The sequence below is a fragment of the Erithacus rubecula genome (assembly GCF_903797595.1).
Source record: "Erithacus rubecula genome assembly, contig: SUPER_Z_unloc_2, whole genome shotgun sequence".
Taxonomy (NCBI): domain Eukaryota; kingdom Metazoa; phylum Chordata; class Aves; order Passeriformes; family Muscicapidae; genus Erithacus; species Erithacus rubecula.
Window position 1 is genome coordinate 9927277 of NW_027635860.1, and position 12232 is coordinate 9939508.

At 36.9% G+C, this 12232-nt stretch overlaps 1 protein-coding gene across 5 annotated transcripts in view; it reads left to right on the forward strand.

Annotated features, from left to right (window-relative positions):
• PRUNE2 (prune homolog 2 with BCH domain) overlaps positions 1-12232 on the forward strand; it is a 125995-nt gene that overhangs the window by 89220 nt on the left and 24543 nt on the right. For all 5 annotated transcript variants that reach the window (XM_079331175.1, XM_079331171.1, XM_079331173.1 and 2 more), the window contains exon 10: positions 11809-11888. In XM_079331175.1, the coding sequence (XP_079187301.1) occupies positions 11809-11888 (80 nt within the window). The remainder of the gene's footprint in view (positions 1-11808; positions 11889-12232) is intronic.

The window sequence follows — 12232 nt, forward strand, 5'->3', positions numbered from 1 at the left end:
GGCTACTTGGCATTGCAGTTTTTGGGTTTTTTTTTTCCCCTATACTGAAGCATATGATTTTTAAATTTTTTGCAGTGTCCTCTTAAAATGTTGCAGTGAGCAGTATATGTAATTTTTGAAGGTTAACTTTGATGATGGATGCAGGAATAATCTCAGTGGTAAGAGATTCAATTATTGCAAAAGTTGGTTTGTGCAGGCAGTATTTAAAAAAAAATTAATTATACAAGCTTGATTCGGCTCATTCAGTTGCTTGCTTTTCTGTCTGTGATGAAGGAATGCAAATACTCTTAAGTTCCAAATATGGTAAGCACATAAATGATAGGTGATGATAGTGATATATGGGAGGCATTGAAATATACAGAATGTAATAATGTTGGCTACTTAGAGCACCACTGAAAGGAAATGTATGCAGGCTTGTTTCTTTTACCAGAATTCTTCTAAGGGAGCTGGGGAAGGGAATAAGGCATAGGTGTAATTTCTGGATTTATTTTTATTTGCTTGGAAAGCAGAGCTGTTTTAAGAAAGGGACACAGCTCCAGCAGCACTGTGAGGAGGCATTAAAACAACTGCAGAGGTCAGAGCTGGGAGCAATGCACACCAACCCTTACCTTGCCAAACATTTCTTTTTTCCAGGGCTGCCATGTTCATTCTTTCACTCTGAGCCACACTCTTACTAATACCTCATGTGGGGTAGGGATGTACAAAGATGTAAAATAGCCTTTTCTTTCCTGGCTTTGATGAGTCAGGTTTTTTTATTTGGCCTTGCATAAATCTGGAAAGTAGAAAATTCATGTAGTAAGAGACAAATCTAGTTTTTGGATACATTTGCTACTTTAAAAACTTAGATCCTGCTACAAGCAGTCTGTTGCAGTTTTGTGGCACCTCTATATATTGTTCAGCAGTAACAGGAGAACAGTGTTATTTACAGCTTGTAATATATTTGTAGGAAAAGGCATAGGAAAAAAAAGCCATCTTAAAGCCCCAATCTTTGTTTGGGTAAAAGTTGCAGCTTGCAAACTTAGTAGAGACAATGTGTATGTGAGAACATGATTTTGAAAGCACCTGTGAATATTGATAAGGTTTTTTTTAATCACTGTAGTGATATCAGGAGTGGAGATGCTTCCAATCACATTCTGTATAAATACTTGGAAAATAACTATTGGTACTGCAACAACAGATGATACTGAAGCAGAGGAAGGTGGGAGTGACATTCCAGTTGCTTGACAGATTTCATGGTTTATCTACTTGGTTTTTCCTTTGGACATTGAAGGAAGTGGTTTCGCTGTTACGGGATTTTAAGAATTAACTCTTTATTAGCTCTTAGTACACCTTGTAGTTTGTGATCTTATCTACAGCCATTGCACCTATGAAAAACAGCAGCAGATGGGACTTTTTTATTTTAGGCAAACAGATGAAACCTGACTGTGTCCTACACACTGGCAGGAGACTCTAAAGAGCTGTCTGCTACTGCCCAGTGGATACACCACTGCCTGCTTGATGGAAAGTAGAGCATGTAGCTAACCTTGCCCCCATGTATTTCCCTGTCTGTAATATATGAGGAGTGCCATGTGGAGGAAGGAGGAGCCCCATTTTCTCACCTCTCCTGAGCAGGAATTCTTCAGTCTGGCATTTCCTGGCATTTCTTTCACAGCGTTTTTGCTATGACTGACATTGCTTCTCTTTCCCACACTTGGGTTGGTTTTTATCTTCCTACTGCTTCCATGGTACTTCCATCTCAGTGATAAGAGTTCTGCTTCTGAAGGTAACTGGTGGCTTTCTGCATCTCCCATCTCTTTTTGCACATGCCTTTTAGGCCTGCCAGCTGCAGGGTCTAACAGCCTTTCCTGCTTCTAACACCTCTTGCCAGTGCAAGCTGCAGGCCAGCATGTTTTCCAGTTTTACTGCTTTGGTAGAGGTTACGTGCCCTGATTAGGAGTCTCCTCTGGCTCATGTTTGGGACTTTTCCTGTATTTTTCCCAAGCTGATAATTTCCCAGTATGGATGGGAATTCATTTCAGTTACCAGTTTACACCCAATAGGATATTTCCACTTTATTATTCTGGTTAAAATTCCCACTCCACATTCTGCATTGTCACATAAATTTCCCCACTGTTTATTACATCTCCAAAAACTGCATCTTTAAGAGAGACTAAGGTTTGACATTAACACTTTCTGGAGCCTTTTTGTTTTTAGGTCACCCATAGCCAAGACAGGGAAAATGCAGCTGTTAGTTATTTCTAAGTTTGTAGTAAGTCAACTGGGAATCTAAATTATAACAACACTAAACACTTTAAGTTGTGAAATCATTGATACCATAGCATGGGAAAATGGAAAGGTAGACATTTGGCAGTGCAGTGACACAGATGTGAGAAGAAAAAACAAAGAATTTCACAATATTTAAGGTATTGAGGCAATAGAAGTATTTTGAGGATAGGAGTGAGATGATAAATAGGACCAGAGAAACACTGTATGAAGGGAGAAAAAAATAGAAATCATACAATAATAAAAAAATAGTTGCCATGTATCTTTTCCTCTTTATCAATATATTGTCCAAAAGCTGAGTGTGAAATCAGAAGAGTGTTAGGAAAATACTAATGCTTTAATGGACTGATGAAAAAAAAAAAAAAAAACATCTGGATGTTAAGTGAATTCTTGTAATTAGCAGCTCTGAAAGCCATCATCACATTTTACCATGTGGGCAAGACATACTGCACCTGTTGTAAGATGCTTTGTTAAGGCATTTCATTCCAGCCTATTTTTAGGATGGTAATAAATAATAAGTATGGTAATAAGTACCACAATCACTGTCATCATCCATACATGTAGAGAAACAAGTCCATTAAGCAATGCAAGAAGCTGCCAATATTACAGAAAAACCAAGTGTTAAAGAGAAGCAGCCACTAGTACTAGCTCACTTTCAGAACTAATGATTATGAATTATGGTTAAGAGCAGTCTGAGGCATTTTAATGTGTTTTCATTTGGAAACAAATGTGCTTGATACAGTGTAGATTGTAGTAGTTGGAGGGGATTTCCCACAACTCCAGTGGAGAATAAACAAGTCCAGTAGGGTATAAAATCTAAAACTGTCTAAAGATTTTTTTGGCTTCTGGTCCTGCAAGCTCTCCCTTGTTAACTACTCTCAAATTATCATCATACTTCCTGAAAGTACAGATGGTTGCACAGGGTAGAAGGTGCTTTTTCAAGTGCTTCTCATATGCCAATTGCATCATTTGGGTCTGCAGGCATTCTGACGGTTGGTCCTGACAGTACAGTATGGCAGGAAAATGGTCACTGTGAGCCACACATTCAGGAAGGGAAACTGGTTTAAAAGTTAGGAAAACTAAAACTGAGTTTTCTCAGGGAATAATTAGTCTCTCAGTGTGAGTGGAAGTTGGGAATCAGGTCCCTGGCATCCTAATAAATTTAAAAATTATTATTTAAAAAGAAAATGTATTTTCAGGTTATACTTGCAGATCTTTTGAATTAGATTTATTTAATTTCTGCTTTGTCTGCTGGTATGATCATATTGCATGATCATGTTTGTTCAACGGTGGTTATTGTTTAACAGATAATCTAGATTTATGGAATATTATATGTAGAATCCTAAAAACATCTATTAAGAGATCAGAAACGTGCTTTCTAAATGCTAATACTGCTTTCAACCTATACAGCATATTGCCAGACCTTGTCATCTTTCAATATTGATGGAGGAGCACCCATACATAAGCTCCCCAGTTAAGTGTTGTTAATTCTGGTGATTTTCCACTGTCTCAGTAAAGATTAAGGAGCATTGATCTATGCACCAAAGATAGAACAGCCCCTGCTCTGAGGGCAAAACCATGTGGTGGTATACCAGTGTAATGCTGAGCAAAGAAATAGATGGTAAGTGACATGTTATTTCTGCTTAGAATATGTTACTCTCTACCTGCTTTTGCACACAGAATAGTGTCTTCAGAGAATATTATTAAAATGGTAGTGTTTGGAACCTAGCTGGTTCTTCACTTCTCTGTAGGAGGCATAGTTGGAGATAGTGCTATTGTAGGGATGCTTTTTGAAAACACCACCCTAATAAATTTTCTCTTGTCCATGTTCATGCAATTAAGTTATGTGGTTTTGGAGGCTCTGGGGTCTGCTGCTGGCAGCATCAGCCTGGCTTGCATTTCTAAATCCCAATTTCAGCAAGACATTCAGGTTTGGGACTTCAGTTTCCCTCATTTTATATTAAGATGCATTTTTCTTTCATGTGGCTGGAAGTCACGTATAATTGAAGAAGGCTGGAGCCCTGTGTCTCTTCCACAGGCCTTCCTCATCCATGGGCATGTGCATAAGGTTGATGAAATAGCCTAGTGAAATCCATGATCCCTGTTTGCTTGATTTGTCCCTTCATGGCTCTCTGCATCCCTCCTTGGCTTTTCCTGCTTCTCTTGAGATGTGACACAGGGAGGGAGCTGGCAATGGGTCAGGACAGACAGCGTGTGGCTGCCTAGCAGCAGTGAAAGCAGCATCAAATGCTTAAGAATAGCAGATTTTGTTTTTTAACAGTCTCAAGCTGATACAAGGAGCCAGGAGAGCCTACTGCTATCATTGGCTTCCTGGAATAAAATGAGGCTTATAGTATAAGCCAAAAAAGAGAAACCAGGGAAAAGATGGGTAGATAAACAAACACTAAATAATGAATTTGATTGGAGACTAGGAAATGTTTTAGTAAAGAATGGTTAAAAAATTTGTTCAGTGGCTCCAAGAGAGCTTTAACATATTCTCAAATCTCGTGGCTATAATACAGGTTTTTTCCTACAGAAAGAATATTACCTCTTATTGTCCTGCCTGACTTTGTCATTCAACTCCCATGCTGAAAATGGAGCAAAATGTCAGCTCATGAAAACTGAAGTATTAAAACCAAGGAAATTATTATTTCTGCAAATGTTTAGCAATGGCTTATTCTGTAGCTGTGAAGACATCTTTTTCCATAAAATAGGATTATGAGCATGTCATCTACTTTGCAGCAACCAGTATGACAATGATGAGTTAGCATTTGCACAGATGTTTGATTAATAAACCTTTTGGCTCAAACAAATCACCACAGCTTTTTTTTTTCTTTTCTTTTTTTATACAGATATGAAAATAAAAGTCGCATGCTATGCATAAATTATAGTGCTCAATTTATAGATTTTTCCTAAACTAATTTGTGATTAGGAACAAAATAAATAGCAATAGAAACACCGTTAATTTCTAACATATGGTTGCTAAATTCAGGTCTTGGGAGGTTATAAAATTAATCCATTTTTACAAGTCACCTTTATACAGTATAATTATTTTCACAGCTGTGAGTTAAAGTAATTACTCTTATATAGTCTCAGATATCCTGGAGTGGATTCCTTCCAATACACTAATTTTCTTGGTATGTGGATAGAGCTGAATACTCTGACTGATACTGAATAAATCTTGCACAGTGTATGTCACTTTGATTTGTTGCATACTCTTCTACAGTTTAGGATCATTAGTTGTACTGAACCTAAAAAATTCAGACTGCAGTCTCTTATATCTCTGAATAGGTATCTGCATAAATTCTTGTTTCTTGTCTAGAAGTTTTGTAGCAGGGCAGTAGTTATGGGAAGTAATTTTGGGTTTAGTGGGTACATTTACACATGGGTTTCTTCATCTCTTAGTGCACAATCCATTTGGTCTTTTGGGGACTAATGTTCTTGCTTTCTTTCTTTTGTTTCTTCCTGTGTATTTTCATCAAAGTATCTTCACAGTAAAGCCCATTGTTTTGTCAGGTGTTATTTCTGACATTAATATTTTAAGACTCTATTGCCTAAGGCATCTCCTTTTGGCTGTAGACAAAGTTGATACTGAGGTATATATGTGCACCATTTCTCTGGCCTTGCAGGACATTACTACCTATGTAACCAGGACAGTAAGCATCAAAACTCAAACACATGTAGATTACATTAGGATTTGTTATTAGTCCAGTAGTTAGATGTCTTGGAAATAATGCATCTCAGTTATAGAAGTTTATAGAGTTATATCTACAACTGGGAGAGGATGGACAGACTGACTTCTCTGAGGACTCCAGGTAGTAAAAGTAGAAAGTAGACGTTTGCCATTCTTTTAAAAAATGCTGTTTAGATAGTCTATAAACCTGTAATATCTTTTCTGAACAGAAATGGCACAGAAATTACAAGTGTGGAGCCCTATGAAAGAAAGCAAAAGATTTGCTATTTGGAAATAAATGCAAAACAGCAAAACAGTTTATGTTCTAAAAATGTCTAGTGTTTAATTGTGATAACAGAATGGGTTTTACTATTGTTTTATATGGGATGAGGTAAATGTTGCACTAGTGCCCTGCTTTTGGCTGGTGTAGAGTTAATTTTTTCTCCACTGGTACAGTTATGCTGTGTTTTGGATTCAGTTTGAGAGCAATGTTGATAACACCCCAATGTTTTAGTTGCTGCTATGTATTGCTTACCCTAAGTCAAGGACAGTTTTGATGTTTTGTGCCCTGTGAGCAAGCAGGTGCATGGGTAGCCTGGAGGAGGCATAGCTGGAGCAGCTGACCTAAGCTGATAGCAGAACACCATGGCTGTTGAGTGATCTGGGGAGTTACCCTGCAAGTGGGGACTGATTGTGGCTCAGGGGCAGAGTTTGGCAAGGCTGAGCAGGTATTGAGCAATTGTGTTGTTCCTCACTGAGCCCCAGCTCTAACTTTGTATTCTCCACACCATCCCACTGGGATGTGAAAAGTGAAAGTGTGAGGTGCTTAGTTGCCAGCTCAGCTTAAACCATAACAAGTAGCTGCAGAGATGGGTGACAGCAAAGTACCCCTTGTAAGTCATGTATTTGGTAATATATTTTGGCTCTAAATTTATGTGCTTTTCTGTAATTGTAAAATGAAGAGGAATGGAGCAATTATGAAAACACTTTGTGCAAACATATCATTGATGTAAATTGCAGTTCATGGAGTGTTTGAACAATTGCTTTAGGTTCTTCTAAGGCTTTTAATTGCTTCTAAGTAGGAAGGAATTATTGTTTTGTCTGAAAGAAGTTAGACATCTTCCAGGTGGGGTGATCAAAATTATTTGAGACCCATGAGGCCAGCCAGAGATGGGTTTACACAAGATACTGCATACTCTGCCAAAACACTTAACCCTCCTTAATGCTAAGGCACTTTCAGACAGAGCTGTGCTGAGAGTCAGTAGACAGGCATTACTGGATAAATGCCAAGGGCTTTTTCATACCTTCCAAGGAAAATACTCTCATATCCAGTCCCTCAAGCTCTCCTTTATATTTTCCTGGGCTCAGTACTTGCATAAGAGTGGTGTCAGAGGGTGGGGATGGGAGGGGTTCAAAGGAGAAGAACTTTGTGCTGCCTGTGTGCTGCAAAAGTTACTCACTGAGTTTAAGTTCCTTTTCTTGTTTTTGTACCTAAAGTTTCACTTCATGCATTCTTCTTCAAAGCAGCTCAATTTTTCGTTGCAAACAAGTGAGAAAATGGGCTATCAGCAGAACTCTTCCTTCATCCAAAAAACAGGGTATACCTGCATAATGTGTGGAATTTGAGAAGATGAAAAAAGCCTAAATGTCTAGTCTCTGAATAGCCTTTCATTTTCTGCATTTCATTTCCCCTCTTCACATTTACTATTGGAACCAAGCATGTGTTAATATGCACAGAGGTGATTTCATCCATGTAGTTGCTTTGATTCATCATGTTTTGAAACCGTATTAAAAAACTTTTGACATCTTGTGAAAATGATTTCTGTATGTAGAGGGAACAGCATAGAGGAAACATGATTTGCTTATCTAGTAAAAGTGCCTGGCAGCTGTGGGCTCCACTTCAGATTAAACTTCTGCAATGATGAGTAACGAAAATGGGAAAATGTATACATTTTGAAGTCCAGCTGGTGAATCAATTGTGGTGACAGTCACAACTGGATAAACGTTGATCTCTTTTGCACGTTTTAGGTATATATTCAGAGCAGTGCATTGGAAGCATATCTTGTTCTAAAGAAATTAACTTGGTATGTAATAGCTGCAGAGCAACTTGGGAAACTGGTGATAGATCACAGATGACACAAGGGTGAGGCAGAACAGCCCATAGGGATTATGACATATTGCTGTGAATATTCATAGCTGCTCTTTCCAAAATAGCAGAATGCTGTTGTACCTAGAAAAGTCAGGAAGGATAACTTTAATTTTGAGAAATTCTTATTTGAGAGGGCATTAAGAATTATTTAAAGCTTATTAATCTACTGAGCTGTAAGAATGTCTGAAGCAAAAAAAGAGCAAGGAAAGTATTTCGGCCTCCAGCCTGTCCTCCTTTTATATGAATTTGGTATCTGTCTCTGATCACTCTGAAAGATGAAGGGCGTTCAGCTGCTTCTGAACAAGATCATAGACCTGAATATCAGAACAAATAATCAGTAACTTGATTCCCAGTGCAGCTGATCCTTAAATGACTAGTCTGTGTACAATATAAAAGAAGTCATTTATGACACAAAAAACCTTAATTGACTTTGACTGCTGTTCCAAGATCCCCTTTTTATCAAGCCAGTAAATCATACCTGATTAGAATGGACTTTCTAAGGTAACTTAATTTATTTCTTCAATAGGAGCATTCATTAAAAGGGGATAAAAAAAAAATCTCTCTTTCTTAAATATTTTTGTCCACATCATCCACAGCTGCACCTTTATGGCAAGGCAAGGAATTTTATAAGCCAAAATTTTGAAAGCATGTGTATTAGTCTATGGAAAAGGAAGAGGAGGTAGTTGCCTTCAAAAAGTTTCTGGAGTCTGACTTCCATTACTAGGGTTCCTGCTGAGGTCTGTTGAGAGCTTCTGCACAGCCAGAAATTACTCTGCAAGGTGCTGAGCTGCTCAGCACAATATGCTCTCAAAATCTATCAGAAAATGTGAAGCTGTCTCTGTAGAAAATAATCTTCATTTTTATCCTCCTTATTCTCTTACTGACAGCAATTCTGAAGCCATATGTTGGGACACAATATCACAGACATTTAAATATTATTTTAAACATGGCTGTATTGCCCATTAGTTTATGACTGAAATATTGAGTGTGACATATGAAAACTAAGAACTTCCATTGAACTTACGTATGTACGTCTGGCAAGGAGTCCTTCATGTCTTTGGGTAAAGAACAAAGGGTTTGGAAAAGTAAGACTAGCTCCCAAGTAGACTTTCTGTTCTCCAAAAAGTCAGTTTATTGTTTTTGACAGTAAGAACCTGATGCAATTAAAAAAAAAAATCTAATAATTAAAGGAAAACTAATCCCTGCTAAAAATCTTCTGAAAGGCAATAGCATTTTATGTAATCGAAGATGAAATGGAGACCCTTGTGTCAGCAATTCTTAAATGCCTTCTTTGACCCAGCTCGTTTTGGAGCAGAGAATCTCACTTTCCAAACTGAGTAACTCAATAGAACAGATTTTTAGTACATAGTATGGATTTTTGACATTAAAAACATTGTGTCAACAAGCAAATGCTGATGCTGTTTAAGTAATCCATTAGGGAGGGATTTTTTTTTTTTTAGTATACTACTTGTAGCTGAATTTCATAAAAAATTCAAACAAGTGTATGAAATACATATATCTTTCAGTATCCAGAAATGTACTGTTTTTCACAATTTTGATTAAAAAATTCTGTTTTAACTCAGCTGCAATGGTCCCAGTGGAGGCAGCAGAATACTTTAAGTTTTTGTCATGGAAGTGTGTGAGGCCCTAGAGAAAGCAACAATACCAATTCAAGTACATAAATGTTGAAAAAAACTTAAAAAGAAGATCCCAGAAGGAAAATAGCAGTCTTGAGATAACCCTAGAAATGTCATAATTTAGGATAATTCTGTCCCAGGCATTGCAAAAGTTATGCAACTCTAAATTTGTGAATTAATTACTTGTGGGAAATTGTTTTCTTTCAAGTTAAAATTTTCACTGTTTCTGTAGGCATGGAGTATATAAACTCAGTAATGCTCTTTTCATACAGACGAAAAGATGATCTTAATTCTTAAACTTGTTTTTTTTTTGTTTTATACTGAGAATAGTGTCTCTTTTTAATGCAGAAAGTCTGAAATTTTGCTACCCTGCTGTATCTTACTCTTCACACAACTTTGAACATTTCCTGTCAAATAATTTCCTCCAGTAATTTCCAAAGGTTGTGCAGTAAGGAGTTGCCATTTGGTCTGATAAAACTGTAAGAAATATCACAAATTAATGGTTTGAATGACAGTACCACAATTCTGTTCTTTCCAACCAAAATATAAACCCTTGAGTCATATGTTAGTACTGAGGTGCTTTAATCAAAGAACTTTTCATGGTTGGTTTTGCTGGTTTTTTTTGAAAGGCTAATAAAGCCCCACATAAAATTCTAATCTGAATTTAAAATGGGTTAGAAATATTCATACTCCCCAGACATCCTTCCCACTACAGTTATTTGTCTTAGCCAGCTGTTACTTCAGCATTTCTTTCGAATTAGAATTTCTCTCTAGTTAGTTCAGATAAATGAATCACACTTCATTATATGTATTTTACTATGGATTGGATAAAAACTGTAAAAAAAAAGCAAATAGTCTAATGATTTATTTACATTATCTTTGTAAATTGTGGTGGCATTCAGTACTTCTGAATACAGATAATTGTACAGAGTAGGGGGGGAAAGGAAATGGTACCTTACAGGCAATTAGTGCCTTCTTTTTATTTATGAACAGGATACTTTGATTAAATTTCTTCACTATTCTGTTGTGTATCCTAAGAGAAAGAGTCTTTCAAGCCTTCTTTGACAGTAATTAAACATATTCCAGAATTTATATGTTTTGTGAAATCATTAAGCTGTTCCTCTCTCTATTTATGAATGACATACTGTATAGTTTGTGGAGATAAAATCAAAATTAGTAAAATCAGTTTTTATTGAGAGACAAAGCTTGGTTGTAAGCTGAGCAGCACAAATGTGTTTGACCATAGCTTTAAGCTATGTTCTCTGTGGTCTCTTGGAAAAGTTCACTAGTTTGCCTGTCTGTATTGGGGATTTGATCTCATGGAGCTGGCTGTAGAGATCCTTTTCAACTTTATGCTCTGTGAAGCCTTTGGCAGCCCTACATATGCACATTTATATTTAATTTATATGAAATTAACAGGAAATCACAGAAACTGTGCTCGTATTTTGATACAGTAATTGACCAAATTGTTGTCTGGACACAACCAAAAGTCAAAAAAACACAACACAAAAAAAAGCCAACTTGCTTTAAACATTTAACTCTTTGTTGCTATTTTCACCACTTAGTTCCTTTTCCTTGCCTGATGTGTGTAGGTATGTATGTGCGTATGTATGTACATATGTATGTATGTTAAATGTAATTTCTTAGTGTCTTCCTAAAAATGAAGTCCAAGTAAGATATTTGCAACAATTTAGTCCTTGTGATGCAATTTTGGTTCTCACTTTTTTACTTTCTGAACTCTTTCAGTGTGACACATCACCTGCATCAGTGTTACTGGTTTGGATCAGAATTGCTCCAAATACAAATGATACCAAAAAAGGGAAAACCTTCTCATTTTTGCTTTAAAGTAACTTTATATACAGTCACAAATATACTGTTTTACAAAGAGTAGCTGCAGCTCTTGCAGTGATGTCTCCAGTTTACTGGATAACCAAAGACCAACTTCATTTGTGTAAAATGAGAAATACTGCTGTTTGCAACATCAGTTTTGTAATCAGGTTTTGAACTGCCTGTGTTGGAGGAAATTTCAGTTCTGTGTAAGATCATGAGCTGTACATCTCGTTAAGATCTTTGTATTTACCTCTCAGGTTGGTACAAGAGGATGTGGGAATGGACATCCCCTTAGATGAGGGTGTGCTAAGCCCCAGTTCTGCGGAGATGAGACCTGGTGAGAGAAGCTCTTCTCATTTTCTTAATTGCATCTTATTCCTGTGGCCTTTAATTATGCAGTGAGAATGATATTTCTGTGCTGGTAAAGAATCAGTTCAGTGTTGAAAAGAAAAAAGCCTGGAGTTCGCTTTATTTAGTCAATTTTCTTCCTCACTTGAGAAATTATAATTACAGTGTAACATTTTCTCTTGGGCATTGTTGTCACCTGTTTAGTCCTTGTAAAGTTTTAGTAGTCTGTATTATTAATTTTGTAATTGACTTCTGTCTAAGTGTACTGAGTTAGACAGAACAACCTGAAATGTGCCATACAAGGCAGAGGCAAGGAGCAAAGGTTTATCTAGC